The sequence below is a fragment of the Geotrypetes seraphini genome, chromosome 2 (assembly GCF_902459505.1).
Source record: "Geotrypetes seraphini chromosome 2, aGeoSer1.1, whole genome shotgun sequence".
NCBI classification, from domain to species: Eukaryota; Metazoa; Chordata; class Amphibia; order Gymnophiona; family Dermophiidae; genus Geotrypetes; species Geotrypetes seraphini.
The window spans coordinates 397,151,508-397,171,580 of NC_047085.1; the positions used below are offsets into that span (position 1 = coordinate 397,151,508).

The 20,073-nt window shown below is 41.2% G+C and overlaps 1 protein-coding gene across 5 annotated transcripts in view; it reads right to left on the minus strand.

Annotated features, from left to right (window-relative positions):
- DNAH11 (dynein axonemal heavy chain 11) overlaps positions 1-20,073 on the minus strand; it is a 596,997-nt gene that overhangs the window by 62,618 nt on the left and 514,306 nt on the right. For all 5 annotated transcript variants that reach the window (XM_033930891.1, XM_033930892.1, XM_033930893.1 and 2 more), the window contains 4 exons: positions 19,467-19,671; positions 9,159-9,323; positions 7,279-7,419; positions 5,363-5,533 (listed from right to left, as the gene is read on the minus strand). In XM_033930891.1, coding sequence (XP_033786782.1) covers positions 5,363-5,533; positions 7,279-7,419; positions 9,159-9,323; positions 19,467-19,671 — 682 coding nt within the window. The remainder of the gene's footprint in view (positions 1-5,362; positions 5,534-7,278; positions 7,420-9,158; positions 9,324-19,466; positions 19,672-20,073) is intronic.

The following is a 20,073-nucleotide window of genomic DNA, read 5'->3' on the forward strand; positions in this document are numbered from 1 at the left end:
GTACTGGCATATAAGTGGCTCATGCAACCAAAAGGGCTATTCGAGTGGTAAATAAGTAGGTCTAGGGGATTCTGGAGGTGGTTTGGGGGGCTCACCATGACCTATAAGGGAGCCACAGTGAGATGTTTATGGGGTACCCTTTATGTGAAGTTCACAGCAGTGCCGTGTAAGGTACCCCACTATTCAGGTGCCATATCTGGGTGTCCAGTCCATTACTTTGCTACTCCTCTCACATCCAACAGGGCTTATTCTAGGCGTTTTTGACTTGGACGAATATTTGGACGAAAATGTGGTATAAAGATGGACGATTTAGCGACTTGGACGATCAGATCGGCAGGACGTATAGTTAAACGATTTTCGAAACAAAAAAAAATTTTGGACGTATTTTTCGAAAATTTGTTCTAGGCTGTTTTTTACTTTGGACGACTTGCAACTTAGATGAAAACGGACTTAGACGTTCCTTTTGATTATGCCCCTCCATATATATATATATATATATATATATACTAGTGTTTAAGCCCGTTACATTAACGGGTGCTAGAATAGATGTGTCTAGAATAGACTTTTAGCACAATGGGTCACTGAGGCGTTTCTTTCTTTCTTACTTTATGTTTTTTATCTCTCTCCCTGCCCCCCTTTCTTTCTGTCTCTGTCCCCCTGTGTGTCTCTGTCTCTTCCCTGGCCCCCTGTCTTACTGTCTCTCTCCCTGACTGTATGTCAGTCTTTCTTTGTTTCTGTATCTTCTCCCTTCGCGAGTGTGGGGCAGTTGTAGGCGCGCACGCGCACTCCTTCCGGCCACGGACATACGGAACATGCAGGTAGGAGTGCTCATGCGCCGCTTAGGGTTTTATTATCTAGTCATTAAGCCTGTTACACTAACGGGTGCTAGAATATATGTCTGTCTGTCTCCCTCCCGCTGACTCTCTCTCTCTTCCTGGCCCCCTTTCTCTGTCTGTCTTTCTGTCCCTCTCCCTGCCCCTGTGTCTTTCTTTCTTTCTTTCTGTCTCCCTCCCTCCCGCTGTCTGTCTGTCATTTTTCACCATTTCCCTGTGCAGCAGCATTTCCATCCCACTTCCCTATGCATCAGCAACAGCATTTCCCTCCTATCCCACCCACCCCCTTTCCTGTGCAGAAGCAGCAGTGGTATTTCCCTTCCCCTCCAAGTCCCTGTGTAGCAGTAGCAGCATTTTCCCCCACCCCCTTTCCCTTCTCTTACTGCGATCTGGCCTGCTCCGTTCAGCCCCTCCCCCTTCTTTTACTGCCGTTGTCCTGCTCGATCTGGCCTGCTTCTGACCTTCCCACCGCCAACAAACCTTCGGGCTCCAGCCGCGTAGGCAGCACTTTAAACATGCTGCTTCGTGGCCTTCTACTGCCGATTTCCTCTCCCGCATCTGTCTCCGATGATGTCATCAGAGACGCGACAGAGGAAATCGGCAGTAGAAGGGCGCGAAGCAGCGTGTTTATAGTGCTGCCTATGCCGCTGGAGCCGGGAGGTTTGTGGAGGGTCAATGGGCGGAGCGGGGCTGCTCTCCACCACTCAGTTGCTGCCACTGGAATGCAAACAGGGCCACGAGTGTGGGGCAGTTGTAGTCGTGCATGCGCACTTCTTCAGGCCATGGACATACGGAACACGCAAGTAGAAGTGCGCATGCACGGCTTAGGGTTTTATTATAGATATATATATATATATATATATATATATATATATATAAAAAATGCAACAACTGCTAAATAAAGTGCTCAGTTCACCAACTGATAAGTAGTATAAAGTACTGATAAAAGTACAAGCGCCAGTTGCAGATGGGGACCATCATAGCACTTTAAACCTTCCTCTTCTCGCCTTCAAAAAACAATATGCAAATCACTTTAAATGTTCACAATGATGTTATTCAATGAACCATTTATCTTAGAATGGTAGTAAAAGGGCAGTGTTACTCTGATCTCCTGCGCTTTTTCAGTATAACCCCTGAACGCCCCCGTGTACATGAAATCAATAAGCCTCCCTTCGACGAGTCAGCGTCATCAGGAAGGGGGCATTGGCTGAAGGAACAGAGCGGGATAGTAGTTGTGTTATGTACAGTCTGTTTCTGTAAGGCCAGTTCCCCATTTGGTGGTGGTTTTAAAAATGATTAAAGTGCCTATTTAGTGAAGTGGGTTAAGATTTTACAGTTACCACAGGCTAACAGCTAAATTTAATGCTTTTTTAATTTAAAGTCAGTACAATGAGGTTTTGTATTTTTTTACTGCAAACTGTTGGAGGTATTCACAACATCTTACCACTCAGTTAATAGAAAAAAGTTCTTTACTATGTATTAATGAATGGTAGATCAAGTTTCAAGTTTATTACAGTTTTGATATACTGCCTATTGGAGAATCTGAGCAGTATACAATTAAAACAATTCATATAAAGGGGAGGAAATGAAGAAAATAGAATGGATAGTAGCACACAGAGATGGGGTAGAATAGAGAGAGGATAAAAGGGAGCAACTACAATATTTGAAAGGAAAGAGCAGTGGGGGAAAAGGGAAGGGAAGCAAGGGCTTTGACTTACATGCTACAGAATATGATGTGGTCAGCTGCATCTATTCAGGTGGCATTAACTTTGCCACCTTATAGTTTATGCTTTAAAAAGATATAGCGGAATTAGAAAAAGTACAGCGAAGGGTGACAAAAATGATAAAAGGGATGGGACAAGTTTCAAGTTTCAAATTTATTTTTAACTTATTGAATCGCTTATTTAATTTACTAAGCGATTTACATAATAAAATAAAAAAGGTATACACATATATTAATTTTTACAATATACTAATTTTTACAGTAAATTACATACATTTGACAGATTGACATACAAACTAACAGATACATAAGGAAAAGAGGGCAGAACTACAATAGTATTTATTAGAAAAGAAGACATGAATGGTAAGAACAATGGGAAGGGGGAATAAAATAAAAAAAAGACAATAATCATTAGATGTGATTATAAATTAAAAGCGTCTTTAAAAAGGAAGCTCTTCAGAAACGTTTAAAATGATTCAAGTCATTTTCTTCTCTTAAATGCTGAGGTAAGGTGTTCCATAATTGTGGGGCTATCACAGAAAAAATATCATGACGGCGGGTTCCGATAACTTTCAGTGATGGAACTGCTAAAAATTTTTGATTAATGGACCTTAAGGAGCGTGATGAGCTATGGGGAATAAGTAATTTATTAATAAATTGGGGTTCGTTCGAGGATAGGGTTTTGAAGACTAAAAGTAAGATTTTAAAGGTGATACGGTGAGTAATAGGTAGCCAGTGTGATTCGATCAGGAGTGGAGTAACTTGGTCAAATTTTTTGCGATTATGTATCAGTTTGATGGCAATATTTTGAACAATCTGAAGACATCTCTTTTCTTTCTGGGTAACATTTATTAATAGAGAATTACAGTAGTCAAGTTTCGAAATAACTAATGAATGAATCAATGTGTTAAGTGATTTTGGCTCTAAAAACTTAGCAATTGATCGAATTATACGCAATCTATAAAAACAGGATCTGACAATGTTACTTATATGTTCATGGTAGGAGAGCCTATCATCAATAGTGATGCCTAGAATGTTTAGAGATTTTACCAGCTTTAGATGAACTTCCCTATGAGTAAAGGCTAAAGTGGCCAGGGCTCTCCAGCTTGAAGATGGCTTAGGGGTGATATGATAGAGGTCTATAAAATAATGAGTGGAGTGGAAAGGGTAGATGTGAATTGCTTGTTTACTCTTTCCAAAAATACTTGGACTAGGGGACATCCGATGAAGCTACTAAGTAAGAAATTTAAAACAAGCAGGTAAAAATATTTCTTCACACAACATGTAATTGAACTCTGGGATTCATTGCCGGAGAATGTGGTGATATCAGTTAGCTTAGTGGGTTTTAAAAAAGGTTTGGATAATTTCCTAAAAGAGAAGTCCATAGGCCATTATTGAGATGGGTTGAGGAAATCCACTGTTTATTCCTAGGATAAGCAGCATAGAATCTGTTTTACTACTTGAGATCTAAGTAGGTGCTTGGGTCCTGGGCTGGCCTCTGTTGGAAACAGCATACTGGGCTTGATGGTCCTTTGGTCTGCCCCAAGTTGACAATTCTTATGTTCTTTTTTAATTTTTTTTATAAATCTTTATTCATTTTTAAAACTCACAATAAGTGTAACATAAAATACAATCATTTTATACTTTAACATCACTTAATATATCATCAAATTCTAACTCGCACCAAATATCCCCCCTCCCTTATACCCAATAATTATTCATAAGCATAAGAAATCATAAAATATTCCCACCTCCCACCCCACCCTGGATGTGTATGAACAAAAGGGAGAAAAAAAATTTAATATTTATTCTATGCAGTAATTTCAGTCTTTACAGTATCTTGTTAATGGCTCCCAAATAACCTGAAATTTATTAAAATTTCCTTGCTGCATGGCAATTACCCTTTCCATTTTAAATATGTGACACAAAGAGTTCCACCAAAAGCTATAATTCAGCCTATCCCAATTTTTCAAATTATTTGTAATCTGTTGTATGGCAACCCCTGTCATAATAAGTAGAAGCTTGTTATTATTAGATATTTGCCAAAAAATATGATGTCATAGGATAATGCCACCGGATTATCTAACAAACTATTTATTTGATCCCATATTGATTGTTCTTATCTGATATACCAGTGTATCGTAAACTGTGTGCTGTGGCAGATTCCAGGTGTGCCACGAGATGCCGGCGAGGAAGAGAGGCGCTGGTACTGGCAGACTGCTTACAGGACATGCCTCTCGCAGTGAGTTGTCAGCCAGTGCTGGCACCTCTCATCTGTCAGTAACCCCTGTAGAAATAGACTCAGGTCCACAGCTGGAGTTTAATGTACTACGGCATCAAAATGTCTGTGGGACACTGTGATATACCATCAGGCTAATTCAGTCACATGTTAACTCTAAGGCACATTCCCTGCCCATTCCTCACCAATTCTTTGCCTCACTCCACACTGAATGCCACAGGGCCAGCTCAAGGGACTGTGGCACCCTGAGCCAACTTTTGAACTTGGTGTTCTTTCACCTGACATCTGATAGCTACTTCTCACCCCCCCCCCCTCCATGTGATAAATGGTGTCAAAATCCAGGATCCCATTCTAGCATCCCTCCCTCCCCTCTCCCCCACTTGCTTTATTGGGATTTTGGCACCCTTTATCAACAGAGCCATCAGCCAGTGCTTCACCTAGTCCACAGGTTGAGCCAGCCCTAAACTGCCACATTAATACATGGTGCAGCTTAGTATACAGGCCCCTAGTATACAATACTTAAGTCAAGACTTTAAAAATATTAGTATGCCATATAATTTTCTTTACCTGAAAGGCTGTTTGAGACAAGAAGGTGAGTTTATCCTTCTCAAAAAGTCCTCGACTGGTATACAGGAAAGCAGAATAAGTAATACATTCTGTCAGATTGGATACTCGCTCATTGACATCTTCAGACTGCTCAGCCCGTTTAATAGCTTTATGGAAAACTGAATTGAAGGCCTTGGAAAAATTCAGAATATGAGTCTTTTAAAATTCATAGAAAAGTATTTGAAAGAGTTTCAGAGCTAGTTTGCAACCTTGCTTAAAATGTACTTGCAACACTGATTCTGTAGAGATACATCACTGTTTTGTTTTGTCGTGCTTCTGAACCTGCACCTGGAACAACTGAAATGTAACATTTTAAAATTCTAAGAAGGACATTTGATGCCTTCCTCCATTTTGGTTTCTTTTTTAAAGATACCATAGTCTTAGACTGACCACTGGTTTATCTTGTCTTCTCCCTTGCTATCCTCCTTCTGCTTTCACTTCTACCTACTTTACACCTAGCTTTAATGCATTAGACAAGGTCTTCTCTCATTCTAAAGTCCCTATGTCCTGTCATTATTTTCTGTCTTTTCACTAGTATAATTTTACTTGTTTAGATGTCTTATCTTAGATTGCATGAATTATTTTACGTAGCATGTATAACTCTATGTAACATGTATAATTCTATATATAAATCTATGTAGCAATATGCTGCTTGTAACCCGCCTAGAACTCCGATTTGCAAGGATTTAGTGGGATACGATTGACTAATCTTTCTTGAGAATTCTCTATATGCCCTTATTGGCCTAACTTAATCATTGTAAACCGAGTCGAGCTTTCCTGGATTGAAGTCTCAGTATACAAAACTAAGCATTAGATTAGATTTTAGCATAACATAACATTTGGCCAGTTAAGTGCTGTTATTCAGAAATTAAACAGCCAGGTTAACTGCATAAATAGTACTGCATAAAAATCAGTCCTATCTTTATGCAATAACCCATAGCTGGTTTAGTGCTGAATATCACATTTAACTGGCTTTGTGTTAGCTGGTTTTGTAAACCCAGAAATTCAATGCCAGAAATTCAATGCTTAGACATGGCCAAACACTGAATTTACATTAGTGATTTTTATTCCGCCATTATCTTGTGGTTCAAGGCGGATTACACAAGAGGTTATCTGGACATTTCCAGGAGAGTTACAAAGTAGAGCAGGTTACATTGTTTCAGGGTCATTACAAGATAGATAATTTAGTTAGAAGGTTGTGGGATCTGGGGGAGATTGAAATGCTTCCTGCAGTGTTACGTTTGTCTTGATGCATTTCTTGAATAGCAGGGTTTAGTGCTGGTCAACAAAACGCTGATCGCTGCAGGCTGTATATTGGGCCCGCTGTGGACAGAGTAGGATTGTACTAAACAAATAACAACTCAAATGTAGAAAGTTTACGCCACAGTTTAAGATTAAAGTTTTGGCATATACAAGCCATAAGCAGGCAAACCAGCCAAAATTCCACTGGTCAACCAAATGTTGTTCTATTCACCATTGTTAATGTGCTCCAAACACTGGGATGAGCAAAACAAGAGTGTAAGAAACTACTCTTCATTACTTCTGTGTCCAATGCTTTTCCCTTCTAATCCTCCAGAGAAGGTGGCAAATTTTTTAAATTCATAAATCAACACCCATCTTGAAAATCCATTGACTTCTAAACCTACTCTTTCCCTGCTCCTCATTTACACTGTCCCTGAATGATACCAATGCTCCTTCCATACAAAACTGCATTGACAAATGACATTATCCGGTGTCCAGGGCTCAGCTCAGTCACATCTGCATATACAGTACATTTTACCATTTGATGTTTCAATGCAGCCGAATTCAGTTTTATTTGCTAAAATTAAGTCAAGTGGCTCTTAGACTAAACAACAGATTACCAAATGCAGCATTACCTTCAGCGAGAACTGATAGATGGGGTTGATTTTGCTGAGATCATTAATAACAAAATAAAGAAGAGAGGCTCTTGCAGCTGCTGGTCTATAATGTTCTCTGGCCTCATTAATTTTTATTTCATTCTCTTTTGTTTCCATCACCTGCATGATAGTAACAGAAATAAAATTTGGAAAAACTATATTATTGCAATTATTATATAAACAATGCAGCAATATTCTTCACCTGTAAAATGCTTTCTGTAGACAGGATGATTAAATAAACAAAGAGTACTTGCCTTGTGAAAGACAAACAAAACCAAAAGCAAGGAAAAGGCAAGAGAGCTGTTCTTTACAACCAATCAGCGTTATTATATTGATAAAAGTCCCAACAAGGATCCAAGTTTTGGCATCTATAATGCCTTCATCAGGGGACACTTGATGGAAGTATAGCCAGCAAGCCAAATGCAGTGTAGATTAAAAAAAATAAAAATTATACGCTCGAGCAATTATATAAACAATACAGTAATATTCTTCACCTGTAAAGTGCTTTCTGTGGACAGGATGATTAAGGCACACAAATGAATGGCATCATCCAACTGCTCGGGGTTAAAATTATGCTTCTAGAGTGTAAAGATCTGAGCATGTGTAGCCCTTCCTGTGTGGTAAGTTGGATTAAAGATTCATGGGACCTTATGTAAACCATAAGCAAATAAATCATTGGCAACTCTCAACTAAATTTCACATCTACCCAGTGTTCCATGTGGGCTTTATTGAAACCCTATGAACAAAACTCCTTTCTGGATCAGCAACGTGCGACTCCCTGGCTAGTAAATATCTAGGGTCATTTTGAATATATTATACAGACTATCCTTGGTTCAAACTATATCCTCATCCAGCTCTACTACTTGGTACACTGGAAGGGATATGGCCTTGAAGATGTATTGGGAACTTGTCAAAAACAACCATATAAAGGACCTTTGTGGCCTGGTTCCATACAATTCAGCTGGATAAACCAGGTCCTAAAGTCAGCAGGCTGAGGGGGGGCGTATTTTATATTCAGCTTTTCAGTATTTTTGTGATTTTTTGTACTATAGACTGGAGGACTTGCAACAGAGGCCACTTAGCTGTAACCCAAGGTCAAAGAAAAAAGCCATTTAGCTGTAATTCAAATTCCAGTGCCAGAAAGAAATGCTTTCCCTTCCCTCCATCAGAGGAGCCCATTGGACCAGAATGAGGTATGTCTCTTTGGTAATCATATATAAGGAGAGTCATAGGCAGACAGATATAACATTGCTGGTACAACAGTTCTCTTGCCCTGTGTTTACCTATACCAGCTATTCTACTGCCTAATACAGAGTTGTACTCTTCTGTGCTTTGAGTCTAGTTCTTGCTTCATACTCTACCTTGGTTTGGGCCCCACCACTCCATCTAAGCTGCTGCCTAGGTGAGATCCTGACAGAGAAATTTCTTGTAATGCACAGGAGGCACTTCTCTTTCAGTTAAGAGGAAGCTCTGGTATGAGAGGGCATAGGTTGAAGGTGCATGGGAACTGACTCAGCAGTAATGTAAGGAAATATTTCTTTAACTCAGGTGAGGAATAACCCCCCCCCCCCCACACACACACACCTGAGTTTAAGAAAGCATGGGGCAATCACAGAGAATTTCGAAGGGAGGTCAAAGGATTGAGTGATTAGTTGGTATGAATGAGCAGACTAGATAGGCAGTAAGATCTTGAATTGTAATTGTTTTCTATATTTCTGTGCTGATGGTTATAAAAAGTCTTATAATCAATTCTGACCTCTATGAGAGTCATAGAAAAATAATATCAATTACAGTTTTGAGTGATTTAAATTGTTTAAAATTTCACGTCACTTTATTATTCTGAAATACTGTGGTTTTACCTTGTGCTCTATTTCTGCTGCTGTGGACTTAGTTGTTTCAAGTTTCTCCACTAGATTTGTGTCACCTAAGAAATTGCCCTCTGCAGCCGACAGGCGAATCAGGAGCTCCTCCTCCAGGCGCTTCAGTTCAATCTTAAAAGTGTTCTGTTGTTTAGTTAGTACAGACTGGAAAAGAAACAGCAATTTGTTCAAACCCATTCAAAGTCCTTAAATTGAACCCTGATTCTCTAATATCTTATGTTACTTCTGCATTTGTGTATTATCCTAAATCAGGGCACTATATAATACATTACATTGATGCTTCTCAAAACTTTATCCTCTTTAACAACTAAAAATTCACATGATCCAAAGGAGACGCCCCCACCCCCACCCCCACCCTCCAGAGTTCCACTGCTACAGAGCAGAGGGTGCAGTCACTTTGGGGAGTCACTGAGTGTGGATAGGACAGCTAAGAGGAAGAAGTTGGAGGATCCTGACCTAAGAGGGAGGGGGCTAAGTGTATAAAAAGGTTCAGCTGAGAAACAGCAGGGTGTTTGGTTATCCCTCCAGAGCATACAGTACTGAGGGAGACTCCTGGGAGTGTTCTCAGTCTGTGGGGTGAGAATCCGTGGGTGATTTGCTAACAGAGCATGCAGAAGACTGTTTCAGCTTGGTGGGGAAGAAAGGGTGGCCCTGGCTGAGGAAAGAAAGTGAGACCCAAAATGGCTTGCTAAGCAGTAATACAGAGGGACCCTTCACTTGAGGTATGATACTAGGAGGGGGACAGAGCCTGTTAGTGTGGATACCAACTTCCGTGGGTAAATGAAGAATAAGCAACTTCACTAAATGTGGAGCCTCAGTGGATTGTTACAATTTGGCGGGAAGATAGCATAGTCCCGGGCTGAGGGAAGAGAATGGGACCTGGAGTGGCTTACTAAGGAAATTAAAGGATTGGTATGAATAGGTTGGAAAACATGATGAAGGCATGAAAGATTTGACTGTATTATAATAGCTTTTACTAATTTCTGTATTTTGACCTCAAAATGTAAATAATTATCAGTTGGAATTACAAATGGAGAATCAAGTAAAGTCTGAGTAATCAATTGCACCACAGTTTCAGCTTGAATCATTTCACTTGAGTGACAGATTGGTTGGTGTGAATGAACCCAGAGGAGGCTGTCCTCTGGCCTACCAGGACTTGTCCTGGCACTGGATTTCACCCAGTTTGAACTTTGACTTTCTTTTTGCTAGCCCTGGTTGCGGGCACCCAACTCAAAAAGCTAGATGGCAGTCCAAGACTGAGTATGAGCGAGACCAGGGTTACACACATTTAAGGTGAAAACAAAATAGCAGGTCTCCTTTTCAATCCACCTTCTCCTCCCCTTACTCAAAGCAACACAGTGGAAGCACAAGTGTAGCAGAAATTTGCAGAAGGCTTGTCAGTCAGTGTGCACTCACAGACCCCAGTATTCCACATGGGGTTTCCAGTCTTAACAGTAAGTTGACTCTTCAAAATGGCAGGCCTTCCCCTCCCTGGTATATCCTGGGAATGCACAGGGAGAGACCTAAGACTATGATGGCCCATGTTGTTTAAGGCCCCTCCTATGGGAGGTATCTTTAGTAATCTGAGCCAATCAGAGCCTTAGGTCTCTCCCTGGTGCATCCCAGGATACACCGTGGAGGGAAAGGCCCAACATTTTGAAGAGGCGGGTGGTGGGAGAGAGTGGTCATCCTCCTGCCTCCACAGGGGTGTGTCAGGGGAGTTGCTTGGCGGTGGGAAAGAGTGGGCATCTCTCCTGCTGCCAGGAAGGGTGTTGGGGGGGGAGTGCTTAATGGCAGTGGCGGGAAGGAGTGGGCATTCCTCTCGCTGCCATGGGGGGGCTGCTTGATGTTGGTGGTAGGAGGGAGAGGGCATCCCTCCTGCTGATCTTTGGGGGTCTTTTTTATTATTTTTTTTTATTTGTGCATTTATTCTACGCATGTGCTGGTTGCTTTCACCAGTGATCAGCACATGCAAATTTAGTGATCCTCCTCCAACCTCATTTGCATGCGCATTTTTTTTAAAGAATGACTCACTTTTTTGAAATTGTTATAGTAGCGACCGCGACAGTGGCTCGTTGGATTTTACCACCATTTGAGAATCTTCCTTTTAGTCTGGGAACCACTGCAGTACACATCAGGGCAGTTGTTGGAAAAAATGACGCCAATTACAAGGGTTGTCCCCTTTCCTTTGGGGTTAGTGTACTCATAGCCTGACTCAAAAGGTAGCCTATTACTCTCAGGACAGTCATTCTGCTTGCCAGTCTTTGTACCAAATATGCATTCTGCCAATAAAGTTTCTCCACTATATAGTAAAGTGATAAAATTTTAATGACATTTAAACATACTGTATGTAGCTTATTCTAGGTCCTATGAATTCTTTTTTTGCTTTTGAAGTGATTCTGCCAGTCTTTGTGACAATATTGAGTGCAATGCAGTCTGGAGCCAAAAAGGTTACAATCAGGGCATAAACAATGAGAGTATGACTTGCCCAGGGTCACAATGAGTGTTAGAAATAGGATTTGAAAAAGAGGGTTCCTGGTTTTCGCCTGTCCTCCCAGTGGAAACCGAAGCTAGAACTGCTAAGCCTTCTCTGAGTATATTACATTACTGCACTGCAATTATCCTACTGCAAAAGCATGAGGGGGTGGACTTGCTTGAAAGATGACACAAAAAAACTGCACTCCAGCTGCACCTGTACAAGGACAGCATAATCTACATGACACGATCTACAATCTATTTCAAAATAAATCCATGGGATTGGACAAGTTCCTGAAGGAAAAGGGGATTGAGGGGTATAGTTAGAGGGGTACTATATAGGATAAAATGTCTTAAGTAAAGGATCACTTACAGGTCACTGACCTGGGGAGCCACCGCGGGAGTGGACTGCTGGGCACGACGGACCTATGATCTGACTCGGCAGAGGCGATGCTTATGTTCTTATACATAACATATTACAGTATACAAGGAGGTGTCAATAAACAAGGTGAATGTTAACTGCATTGGTGCCATACTTAAAAATCACCTTTTTATTTAGTGTTTCCTTATATCCTTGTTAAGGGCAAACAACCCAGGTGAATCAAGTCTGGAAAACTATTTCAATTTATTTATTCAATTTTCTATACCGTTCTCCCATGGGAGTTCACATGAATTTATTCAGGTATTCAAGCATTTTTCCCTGTCTGTCCCGGTGGGCTCACAATCTATCTAATGTACCTGAGGCAATGAGGGGATTAAGTGACTTGCCCAAGGTCACAATGAGCAGTGTGGGTTTGAACCCACAACCTCAGGGCGCTGAGGCTGTAGCTTTAACCACTGTGCCACACACTTATGTTCTGTTTTGTACATAGCATGGGACCCCATGTATCATTCTGTTTGCTTCTGTTTGGCATATTTTATATTGCGGTGCAGTATAAACTATATTTGGCAGAATATGACAGGTTCCCAGGACACTTTTTTAGGACAGAATGCAACTCCTTCTCTGTGGTCTCTAGGCTGCCCCAAGACAAAACAGATACATTTTCATCCTTGAATCATAAGGCATAAGGCAAAGAAAGCAACCTCCCAATACACACATGGTCCTTGATAGGACATTAAGCATTTGCATCCTGTGTTTCTATGGGATGAGTTTTCTGCTGCCTCACACTTGCAATAAAAAGTTTCATTGTGAGATCAACATCATACCAGGGTGAACTCTGAAATGTGCAAGAAGATTTAGCAACATGCATAAGATTCCTGAAGGAATTTAATGCTGTGCTCTCCCCTCCATCTAATCTCCACTATCGATTGACAGCTATACTCTGATGCTTTTGGAGATATTTGTTTCAGATTATACTTGATTGGCTCTTGATGTACAATAGTAACATAGAAAACTATAGCAGATAAAGACCTCCACTGTCCATTCAGCCTGCTCAAGAAGACAGCCTGAGCTGCATCCACAATTCTGTGCAGATTACGCTCCTCTATGATTAAAACGCTTGGATGGCAAACCGGGCAATCAGCAATTCGCTACCATGTCAACCCCATATGGGCAGTTGCATAGTGCAATTCTAGCACACAATATTCAACAGGATGTCAATAATCTGAAGAGTGGTTTTATTGTTATGGCTACAGCACAGTCCCACTCATTATCAATCACGATAAAATTAACAAGTCAACATTATTACTAACAATATTTTACTTGCTAATTTCAACCTTAAGATGTCTTTTCCTTTCCTATTAAGATACAAAGTACCCACGCTCATAGCACTGATATGAATATAATATAAAATACACATAGTTGATCCTGATTTTTCTTTCTTATTTTCAGGAAATGGACTGTATAAGTCTGCCTTGCTCTAGTCCTACTTCACATAAGAACATAAAAACTGCCGCTGCTGGGTCAGACCAGTGGTCCATCTTGCCCAGCAGTCCGCTCTTGAATGTTTCGATCATGTCCCCTCTTAATCTCCTCTGTTCAACGGAGAAAAGGCCCAGTTTCTCTAATCTTTCACTATATGGCAACTCCTCCAGCCTCTTAACCATCTTAGTCGCCCTTTTCTGGACCCTTTCAAGTAGCATCGTGTCCTTCTTCATGTACGTCGACCAGTGTTGAACGAAGTACTCCAGGTGAGGGCACACCATGGCCCGGTACAGCGGCATGATAACCTTCTCCGATCTGTTCGTGATCCCCTTCTTAATCATTCCTAGCATTCTGTTCTCCCTTTTCGCCGCCACCGCACATTGCGCGGAGGGCTTCATCGACTAATCAATCAGAACTCCCAAGTCTCTTTCCTGGGAGGTCTCCCCGGACATCCTGTATTCATGCATGAGATTTTTGTTACTGACATGCATCACTTTACACTTATCCACATTGAACCTCATCTGCCATGTCGATGTCCATTCCTCGAGTCTGATTATGTCACGTTGCAGATCTTCGCAATCCCCCTGCGTCTTCACTACTCTGAACAACTTCGTATCGTCTGCAAATTTAATCACCTCACTCGCCATACCTATGTCCAGATTGCTCCCCCATACCATGGCATAAAGATGAAGGAATAGGAGATGGCATGAATGGGCAGACTGGATAGTGCATGGAGATGCACTTAAGCCTATATTTACTAGAACTTAACTGCATGTTAACAGCGTTATTTGCAAAAGGTGTTGCAGCAGATGATGTCATCTTCACTGATGGGAAAGCAGATCTTAAAAAGAATTTAAAAACTGGAATTGAGACTGCCAGATTAGGACATTCAATTTCTACTAGTATTTTAGAAAAAAGATCTGCCAGCATAGAGCCTTTTCTAAAATGCATGCAGGAATGGACATATTTATGTGCCAGCTGCATATGGTAGTAGCCCTCATTTTACATTAAACATCACTTTATAACACTTATATTCTGCAGTTACCTGCACAATTCACTAAGGATCATAATTAAGCCCTGGTAAAGTTCCACTATCATATCAATTACAATTATCTAATATAATTTTTTTTAAATAGATATGTCTTCAGTGCTCTCCTAATCATCATACTTGTATAATCATTAATCATCCTGATATCTTCATAGAAACATAGAAACATAGAAGATGACGGCAGAAAAGGGCCACAGCCCATCAAGTCTGCCCACTCTATTAACCCACCCCCTTGAGTCTGAGTGCTAGTGACCTTGACTTGACCCTCGTAGGGATCCCACGTGGATGTCCCATTTATTCTTAAAATCGAGCACGCTGGTGGCCTTGATCACCTGCACCGGAAGTTTGTTCCAGTGATCTACCACCCTTTCCGTGAAGAAATACTTCCTGGTGTCACCACTAAATTTCCCCCCTCTGAGTTTGAGCGGGTGCCCCCTTGTGACTGAGGGTCCCTTTGGAAAGAATATATCTTTTTCCACCTCGACACGACCAGTGACGTACTTAAATGTCTCAATCATGTCACCCCTTTCTCTGCGCTCCTCCAGGGTATAGAGCTGCAGTTTGCCCAGTCTTTCTTCGTATGAGAGACCCTTGAGTCCGGCGACCATCCTAGTGGCCATCCGCTGGACCGATTCAGCTCGAAGCACATCTTTCCGGTAATGTGGCCTCCAGAATTGCACACAGTATTCCAGATGAGGTCTCACCATGGTTCTGTAGAGTGGCATTATGACTTCAGGTTTGCGGCTGACGAAGCTTCTATTGATACATCCCATCATTTGCCTTGCCTTAGATGAAGCCTTCTCTACTTGTTTGGCAGCCTTCATGTCTGCACTGATGATTACCCCCAAGTCCCGTTCCTCTGAAGTCCTAGCTAGCGTTTCTCCATTCAAGGAGTATGTTCTGCATGGATTTCTGCTGCCGAGATGCATGACCTTACATTTTTTAGCGTTGAAGCCCAGCTGCCATGTCGAGGACCAGTTTTCCAACGTGATCAGATCCTGCGTCATACTGTCCTTGAGGTTGCTTTCACTTACTATGTTACACAGTTTGGCGTCGTCGGCAAACAGTGATACTTTACCCTGAAGCCCCCGGGTCAGGTCCCCTATGAATATGTTAAAAAGGGATGGTCCCAGGACTGAGCCCTGCGGCACTCTGCTAGTCACCTCCGAGGTCTCAGAGAGGGTGCCGTTGACCATCACCCTCTGAAGTCTTCCACTCAGCCAATCATTGACCCATGTCGTTAGTTTCTCACCCAACCCCATCGATTTCATCTTGTGTAATAGTCTACGGTGTGGGACACTGTCGAAAGCTTTACTGAAATCCAAGTATACTATGTCCAGAGCCTCTCCTGAGTCTAGCTTTCCTGTCACCCAATCAAAGAAGCTTATAAGATTGGATTGGCATGACCTGCCTCTGGTGAATCCATGTTGACAGGGATCCCTTAGATTCCCTTCATCCAATACCGAGTCTAATTTGCCTTTAAGTAGAGTTTCCATGAGTTTACACACTATTGATGTGAGATTCACTGGTCTGTAGTTCGCAGCCTCTGCTCTGCAACCCTTTTTGTGCAGAGGAACGACGTTTGCTGTTTTCCAGTCCAGGGGTACTCTCCCTGTACTTAGGGAGAGATTGAAGAGCATGGCTAACGGTTTTGCCAGAACATCTCCTAGTTCCCTGAGCACTCTTGGATGCAACTCGTCCGGTCCCATGGCTTTGTTCACCTTGAGTCCTGACAGCTCTCTGTAAACATCAGCTGGTGTGAACTCAAAGTTCTGAAATGGGTCTTCCTTGCTTTGCTTCCAGCTGTGGCCCGTGCCCTGGTGCCTCGCAGGTAAAGACTGAGCAGAAGTAATCATTCAGTAGTTTGGCTTTTTCAGAATCTGTTTCCACATAATTCCCGTCTGGTGTTCTAAGGCGTACTATCCCGTTTGCGTTCTTTTTCTTGTCACTAATGTACCTGAAGAATGATTTGTCCCCTTTCTTGATGTTCTTCACTAGAGTTTCTTCCATTCGAAGTTTGGCCTCCCTAACTGCTGTTTTGACCGCTGCGGACTTTGTCCTGTATTCAATGTTTGCTTCTTTTTCCCCGGTGCGTTTGTACGAGAGAAATGCTCTTTTCTTCTCCTTGATGAGGCGCGAGACCTTATCAGTGAACCATTGGGGTTTCTTTCTTCTTTGTTGTTTAGTTACTGATTTTATGTAGCGGATAGTTGCCTCATGAAGGGTCGATTTCAAGGTTGACCACATAACCTCCACATTATCCGTTCCTTCTTGAACCTGAAGCGTCTGATGGACGAAGTCTGCCATGTGTGCGAAGTCAGCACCCCGGAAGTTGAGTACCCTTGTTTTTGTTTGTGATCTAGGAAAGCCTTTCCTAAGGTTAAACCATACCATGTTATGGTCACTGGTGGCTAGCAGTTCTCCCACCGAGATCTCTGAGACACTTTCCCCGTTCGTAAGTACCAAGTCCAGGATGGCCTGGGCTCTAGTACCAATTGTTTGAACCGTACTCCCTTCGGTTCAAACAATTGGTACTAGAGCCCACTAGAGCCCAGGTAGTGTATTCCAAATTGATGAAGATTGATAATTTAAAGACGTTCAAAATATCAACAAGGTCAACATAGCAACATATATATGTATATCTTATAGAAACATGATGGCAGATAAAGGTCAAATGGCCCATCCATTACATTACATTACATTAGTGATTTCTATTCCGCCTCTGCCTTGCGGTTCTAAGCGGATTACAAAATTAGAAGAAATCTGGACATTTCCAGGAAGTTTACATATAAAGTAAGAATAACAACATATTCAGGTTATCCTGCCCATCTGCAGGATCCACTACTTCCTCCTCTCCCTAAGAGATCCCACATGCCTGTTCCAAACTTTCTTGAATTTAGAAACGGTTGGAGACTATTCCATGCATCTACTACCCTTTCTGTAAAAAAAGTATTTCCTTAGATTACTCCTGAGCCTATCACCTCTTTGCTTCATCCTAAGCCCTCTCATTCTGGAGCTTCCTTTCAAATGAGACTCACCTCATGCACATTTATGCTACATAAGTATTTAAAATGTCTCTATCATATCTTCCCTCTACTACCTTTCTCCCAAAGTATACATATTGAGATCTTTAAGTCTGTCCCCGTATGCCTTATGATGAGGACCACTGACCATATTAGTAGCGTTCCTCTGGACTGACTCTATCCTGTTTATATCTTTTTGAAGGTGCGGCCCTCAGAATTGTACACAATATTTTAAATGAGATCTCACCAGAGTCTTATACAGGGGCAACAATACCTCCTTACTGGACATACCTCTCCCTGTGCACCCTAACATCCTTCTAGCTTTTGCCATTGCCTTTTCAACCTATTTAGTCACCTTAACATCATCACCTGTCATCATACCCAAGTTCCGCTTCTCTTTCTTGCATAAAAGTTCTTCACCCCCTACTATACTGTAGCATTCCCTTGGGTTTTTAGTCCGAATGTATGACCTTGCATTTCTTGGCATTAAATCTTAGCTGCCAAATTTCAGTCCATTCTTCAAGCTTTGCTAGGTCTTTGGAGGTAAGGAGTGGCCTAGTGGTAGAGCTGCTGCCTCAGCACCCTGAGGTTGTGGGGTCAATCCCAGTGCTGCTCCTTGTGACCCTGGGCAAGTCACTTAATCCTCTATTGCCCCAGGTACAAAAATAAGCACCTGTATATATATATATAAACCACTTTGAATGTGTAACCACAAAAAGGCAGTATATAAGTTCCATCCCCTTCCCCCTCTCCCCTCCTCATGTATTTTGGCATAATCTGCAAAGAGGCAAATCTTACTTGACAGCCCTTCAGCAATATTGCATACAAAAATGTTAAAAAGAATAGGCCCAAGAACCAAACCTTGAGGCACACTACTGGTAATATCCCTTTCCTCAAAGTGATCTCCATTGACCACTACCCTCTGTCGACTCCCACTCAACTAGTTCCTGACGCAGTCCGTTATTTTGGGGCCTATACCAAGGGCACTCAGTTTATTTATTAGACGTCTGGGTGGAACTCTGTCAAAAGCTTTGCTAAAATCTATATACACCCACATCTAGCACTCCCCTTTTATTCAATTCTCTGGTCACCCAGTGAAAGAAATTAGTCAGATTTGTCTGACAAGACCTGCCCCTAGTAAATCCATGTTGCCTCCGGTTCTGTAATCCACTGGATTCCAGAAAACATCACTATTCTCTGTTTTAAAAGCATTTCCATTAATATACTTAGGGTCTCTTTTACAAAGTCCATTTTAATGGGTGTTGAAGCACCGTTCTGTAAAATGGGTCCTTACCACAGAAGTTAGACTTATAAGTAGTTCTTTACTTCTTCCTTACTTCCACTTTTGTACATGTCTACATTTCTCCAAGTTGTCATAGTGCCTCATATCATTTGCCAGTATTACTTTTGGGGAGAGGGAGGTCAAAAACACTGGGAGATTAAGATGCTATACAACACAATCACCCTTATATACCTTTGATGTCTCTGTGAACAGGTATAAATCTTGAAGTTGATGTCAGTGGACTGCAAATGTATATTTTAGCTGTTCTAGTTCTGCCCAAAACACACCCAGATCCCATCTCTTGCAGTATGCATGTATTCATGCTTTGGACATGTACAGTAAATCCCAGCTTTCTAAAATCAGGCTTTAAAGATGTATGCAATATTTATATCTAAATGCTGGTTTATGCACATCCAAATTTTGAACAGTACTTCTAAAATAACAACCCAACTATTGATTAAAGGTGGGCCTATGAATTTTCTCATGAGAAAACTGCAATATTAGAAAACCTTTAGAATGTTGTAGGCAGAAAAACAATCATTGGTCATCTACAACCTTAAGGGGAAAAAATACACTTTTTACATAATTCTTTTACCTTCAAGTTTTCTAAATCTGGTCTCTCAATGCTGACCACCTCAGCCAGCAGTTGGTCTTCTAGCCCATCTGTGGTGACAGTAAAATTAATGAGGGTAGTTTGGGCTTGCAATTCTGGTTTGTAGTGAGGATTAGCAAGCTTTGTATGAAGAATGAGACGGAAATTCTTGTTAAATTCACATTCTTTGTCACCAATCTTAATATACCTGAAAATAAGTAATAAAAAAATGAATGATATATTTCTTTGGAAATGGTACTGTGCCAGCATTTTAGGGTTCACCTTGTAGATCTTTTCTAACAAATATTAATACAAGTGCTTTTAGAGTATAACATTTTTCATACTATGTGGTCAGTACGTAAAGATATGAGGAAAAAGAGGAAATATTTGCTGTTAAAACTGTACAAATTTGTTTATTTGTTGGGATTTATTGTCTTTATGAAGAGATTCACCCAAAGTAGTGTACAGTAGGTATAGCTTGATATAAAACTTGCAATTTTATTAACAGAATAACAATAGTAAAATGACCAAATACAGTATAAGCATAAATACAATCAGTGAGGTCAACTTGGAGACAGGTAAATTGAATCCTATTAATAGGAATATCATG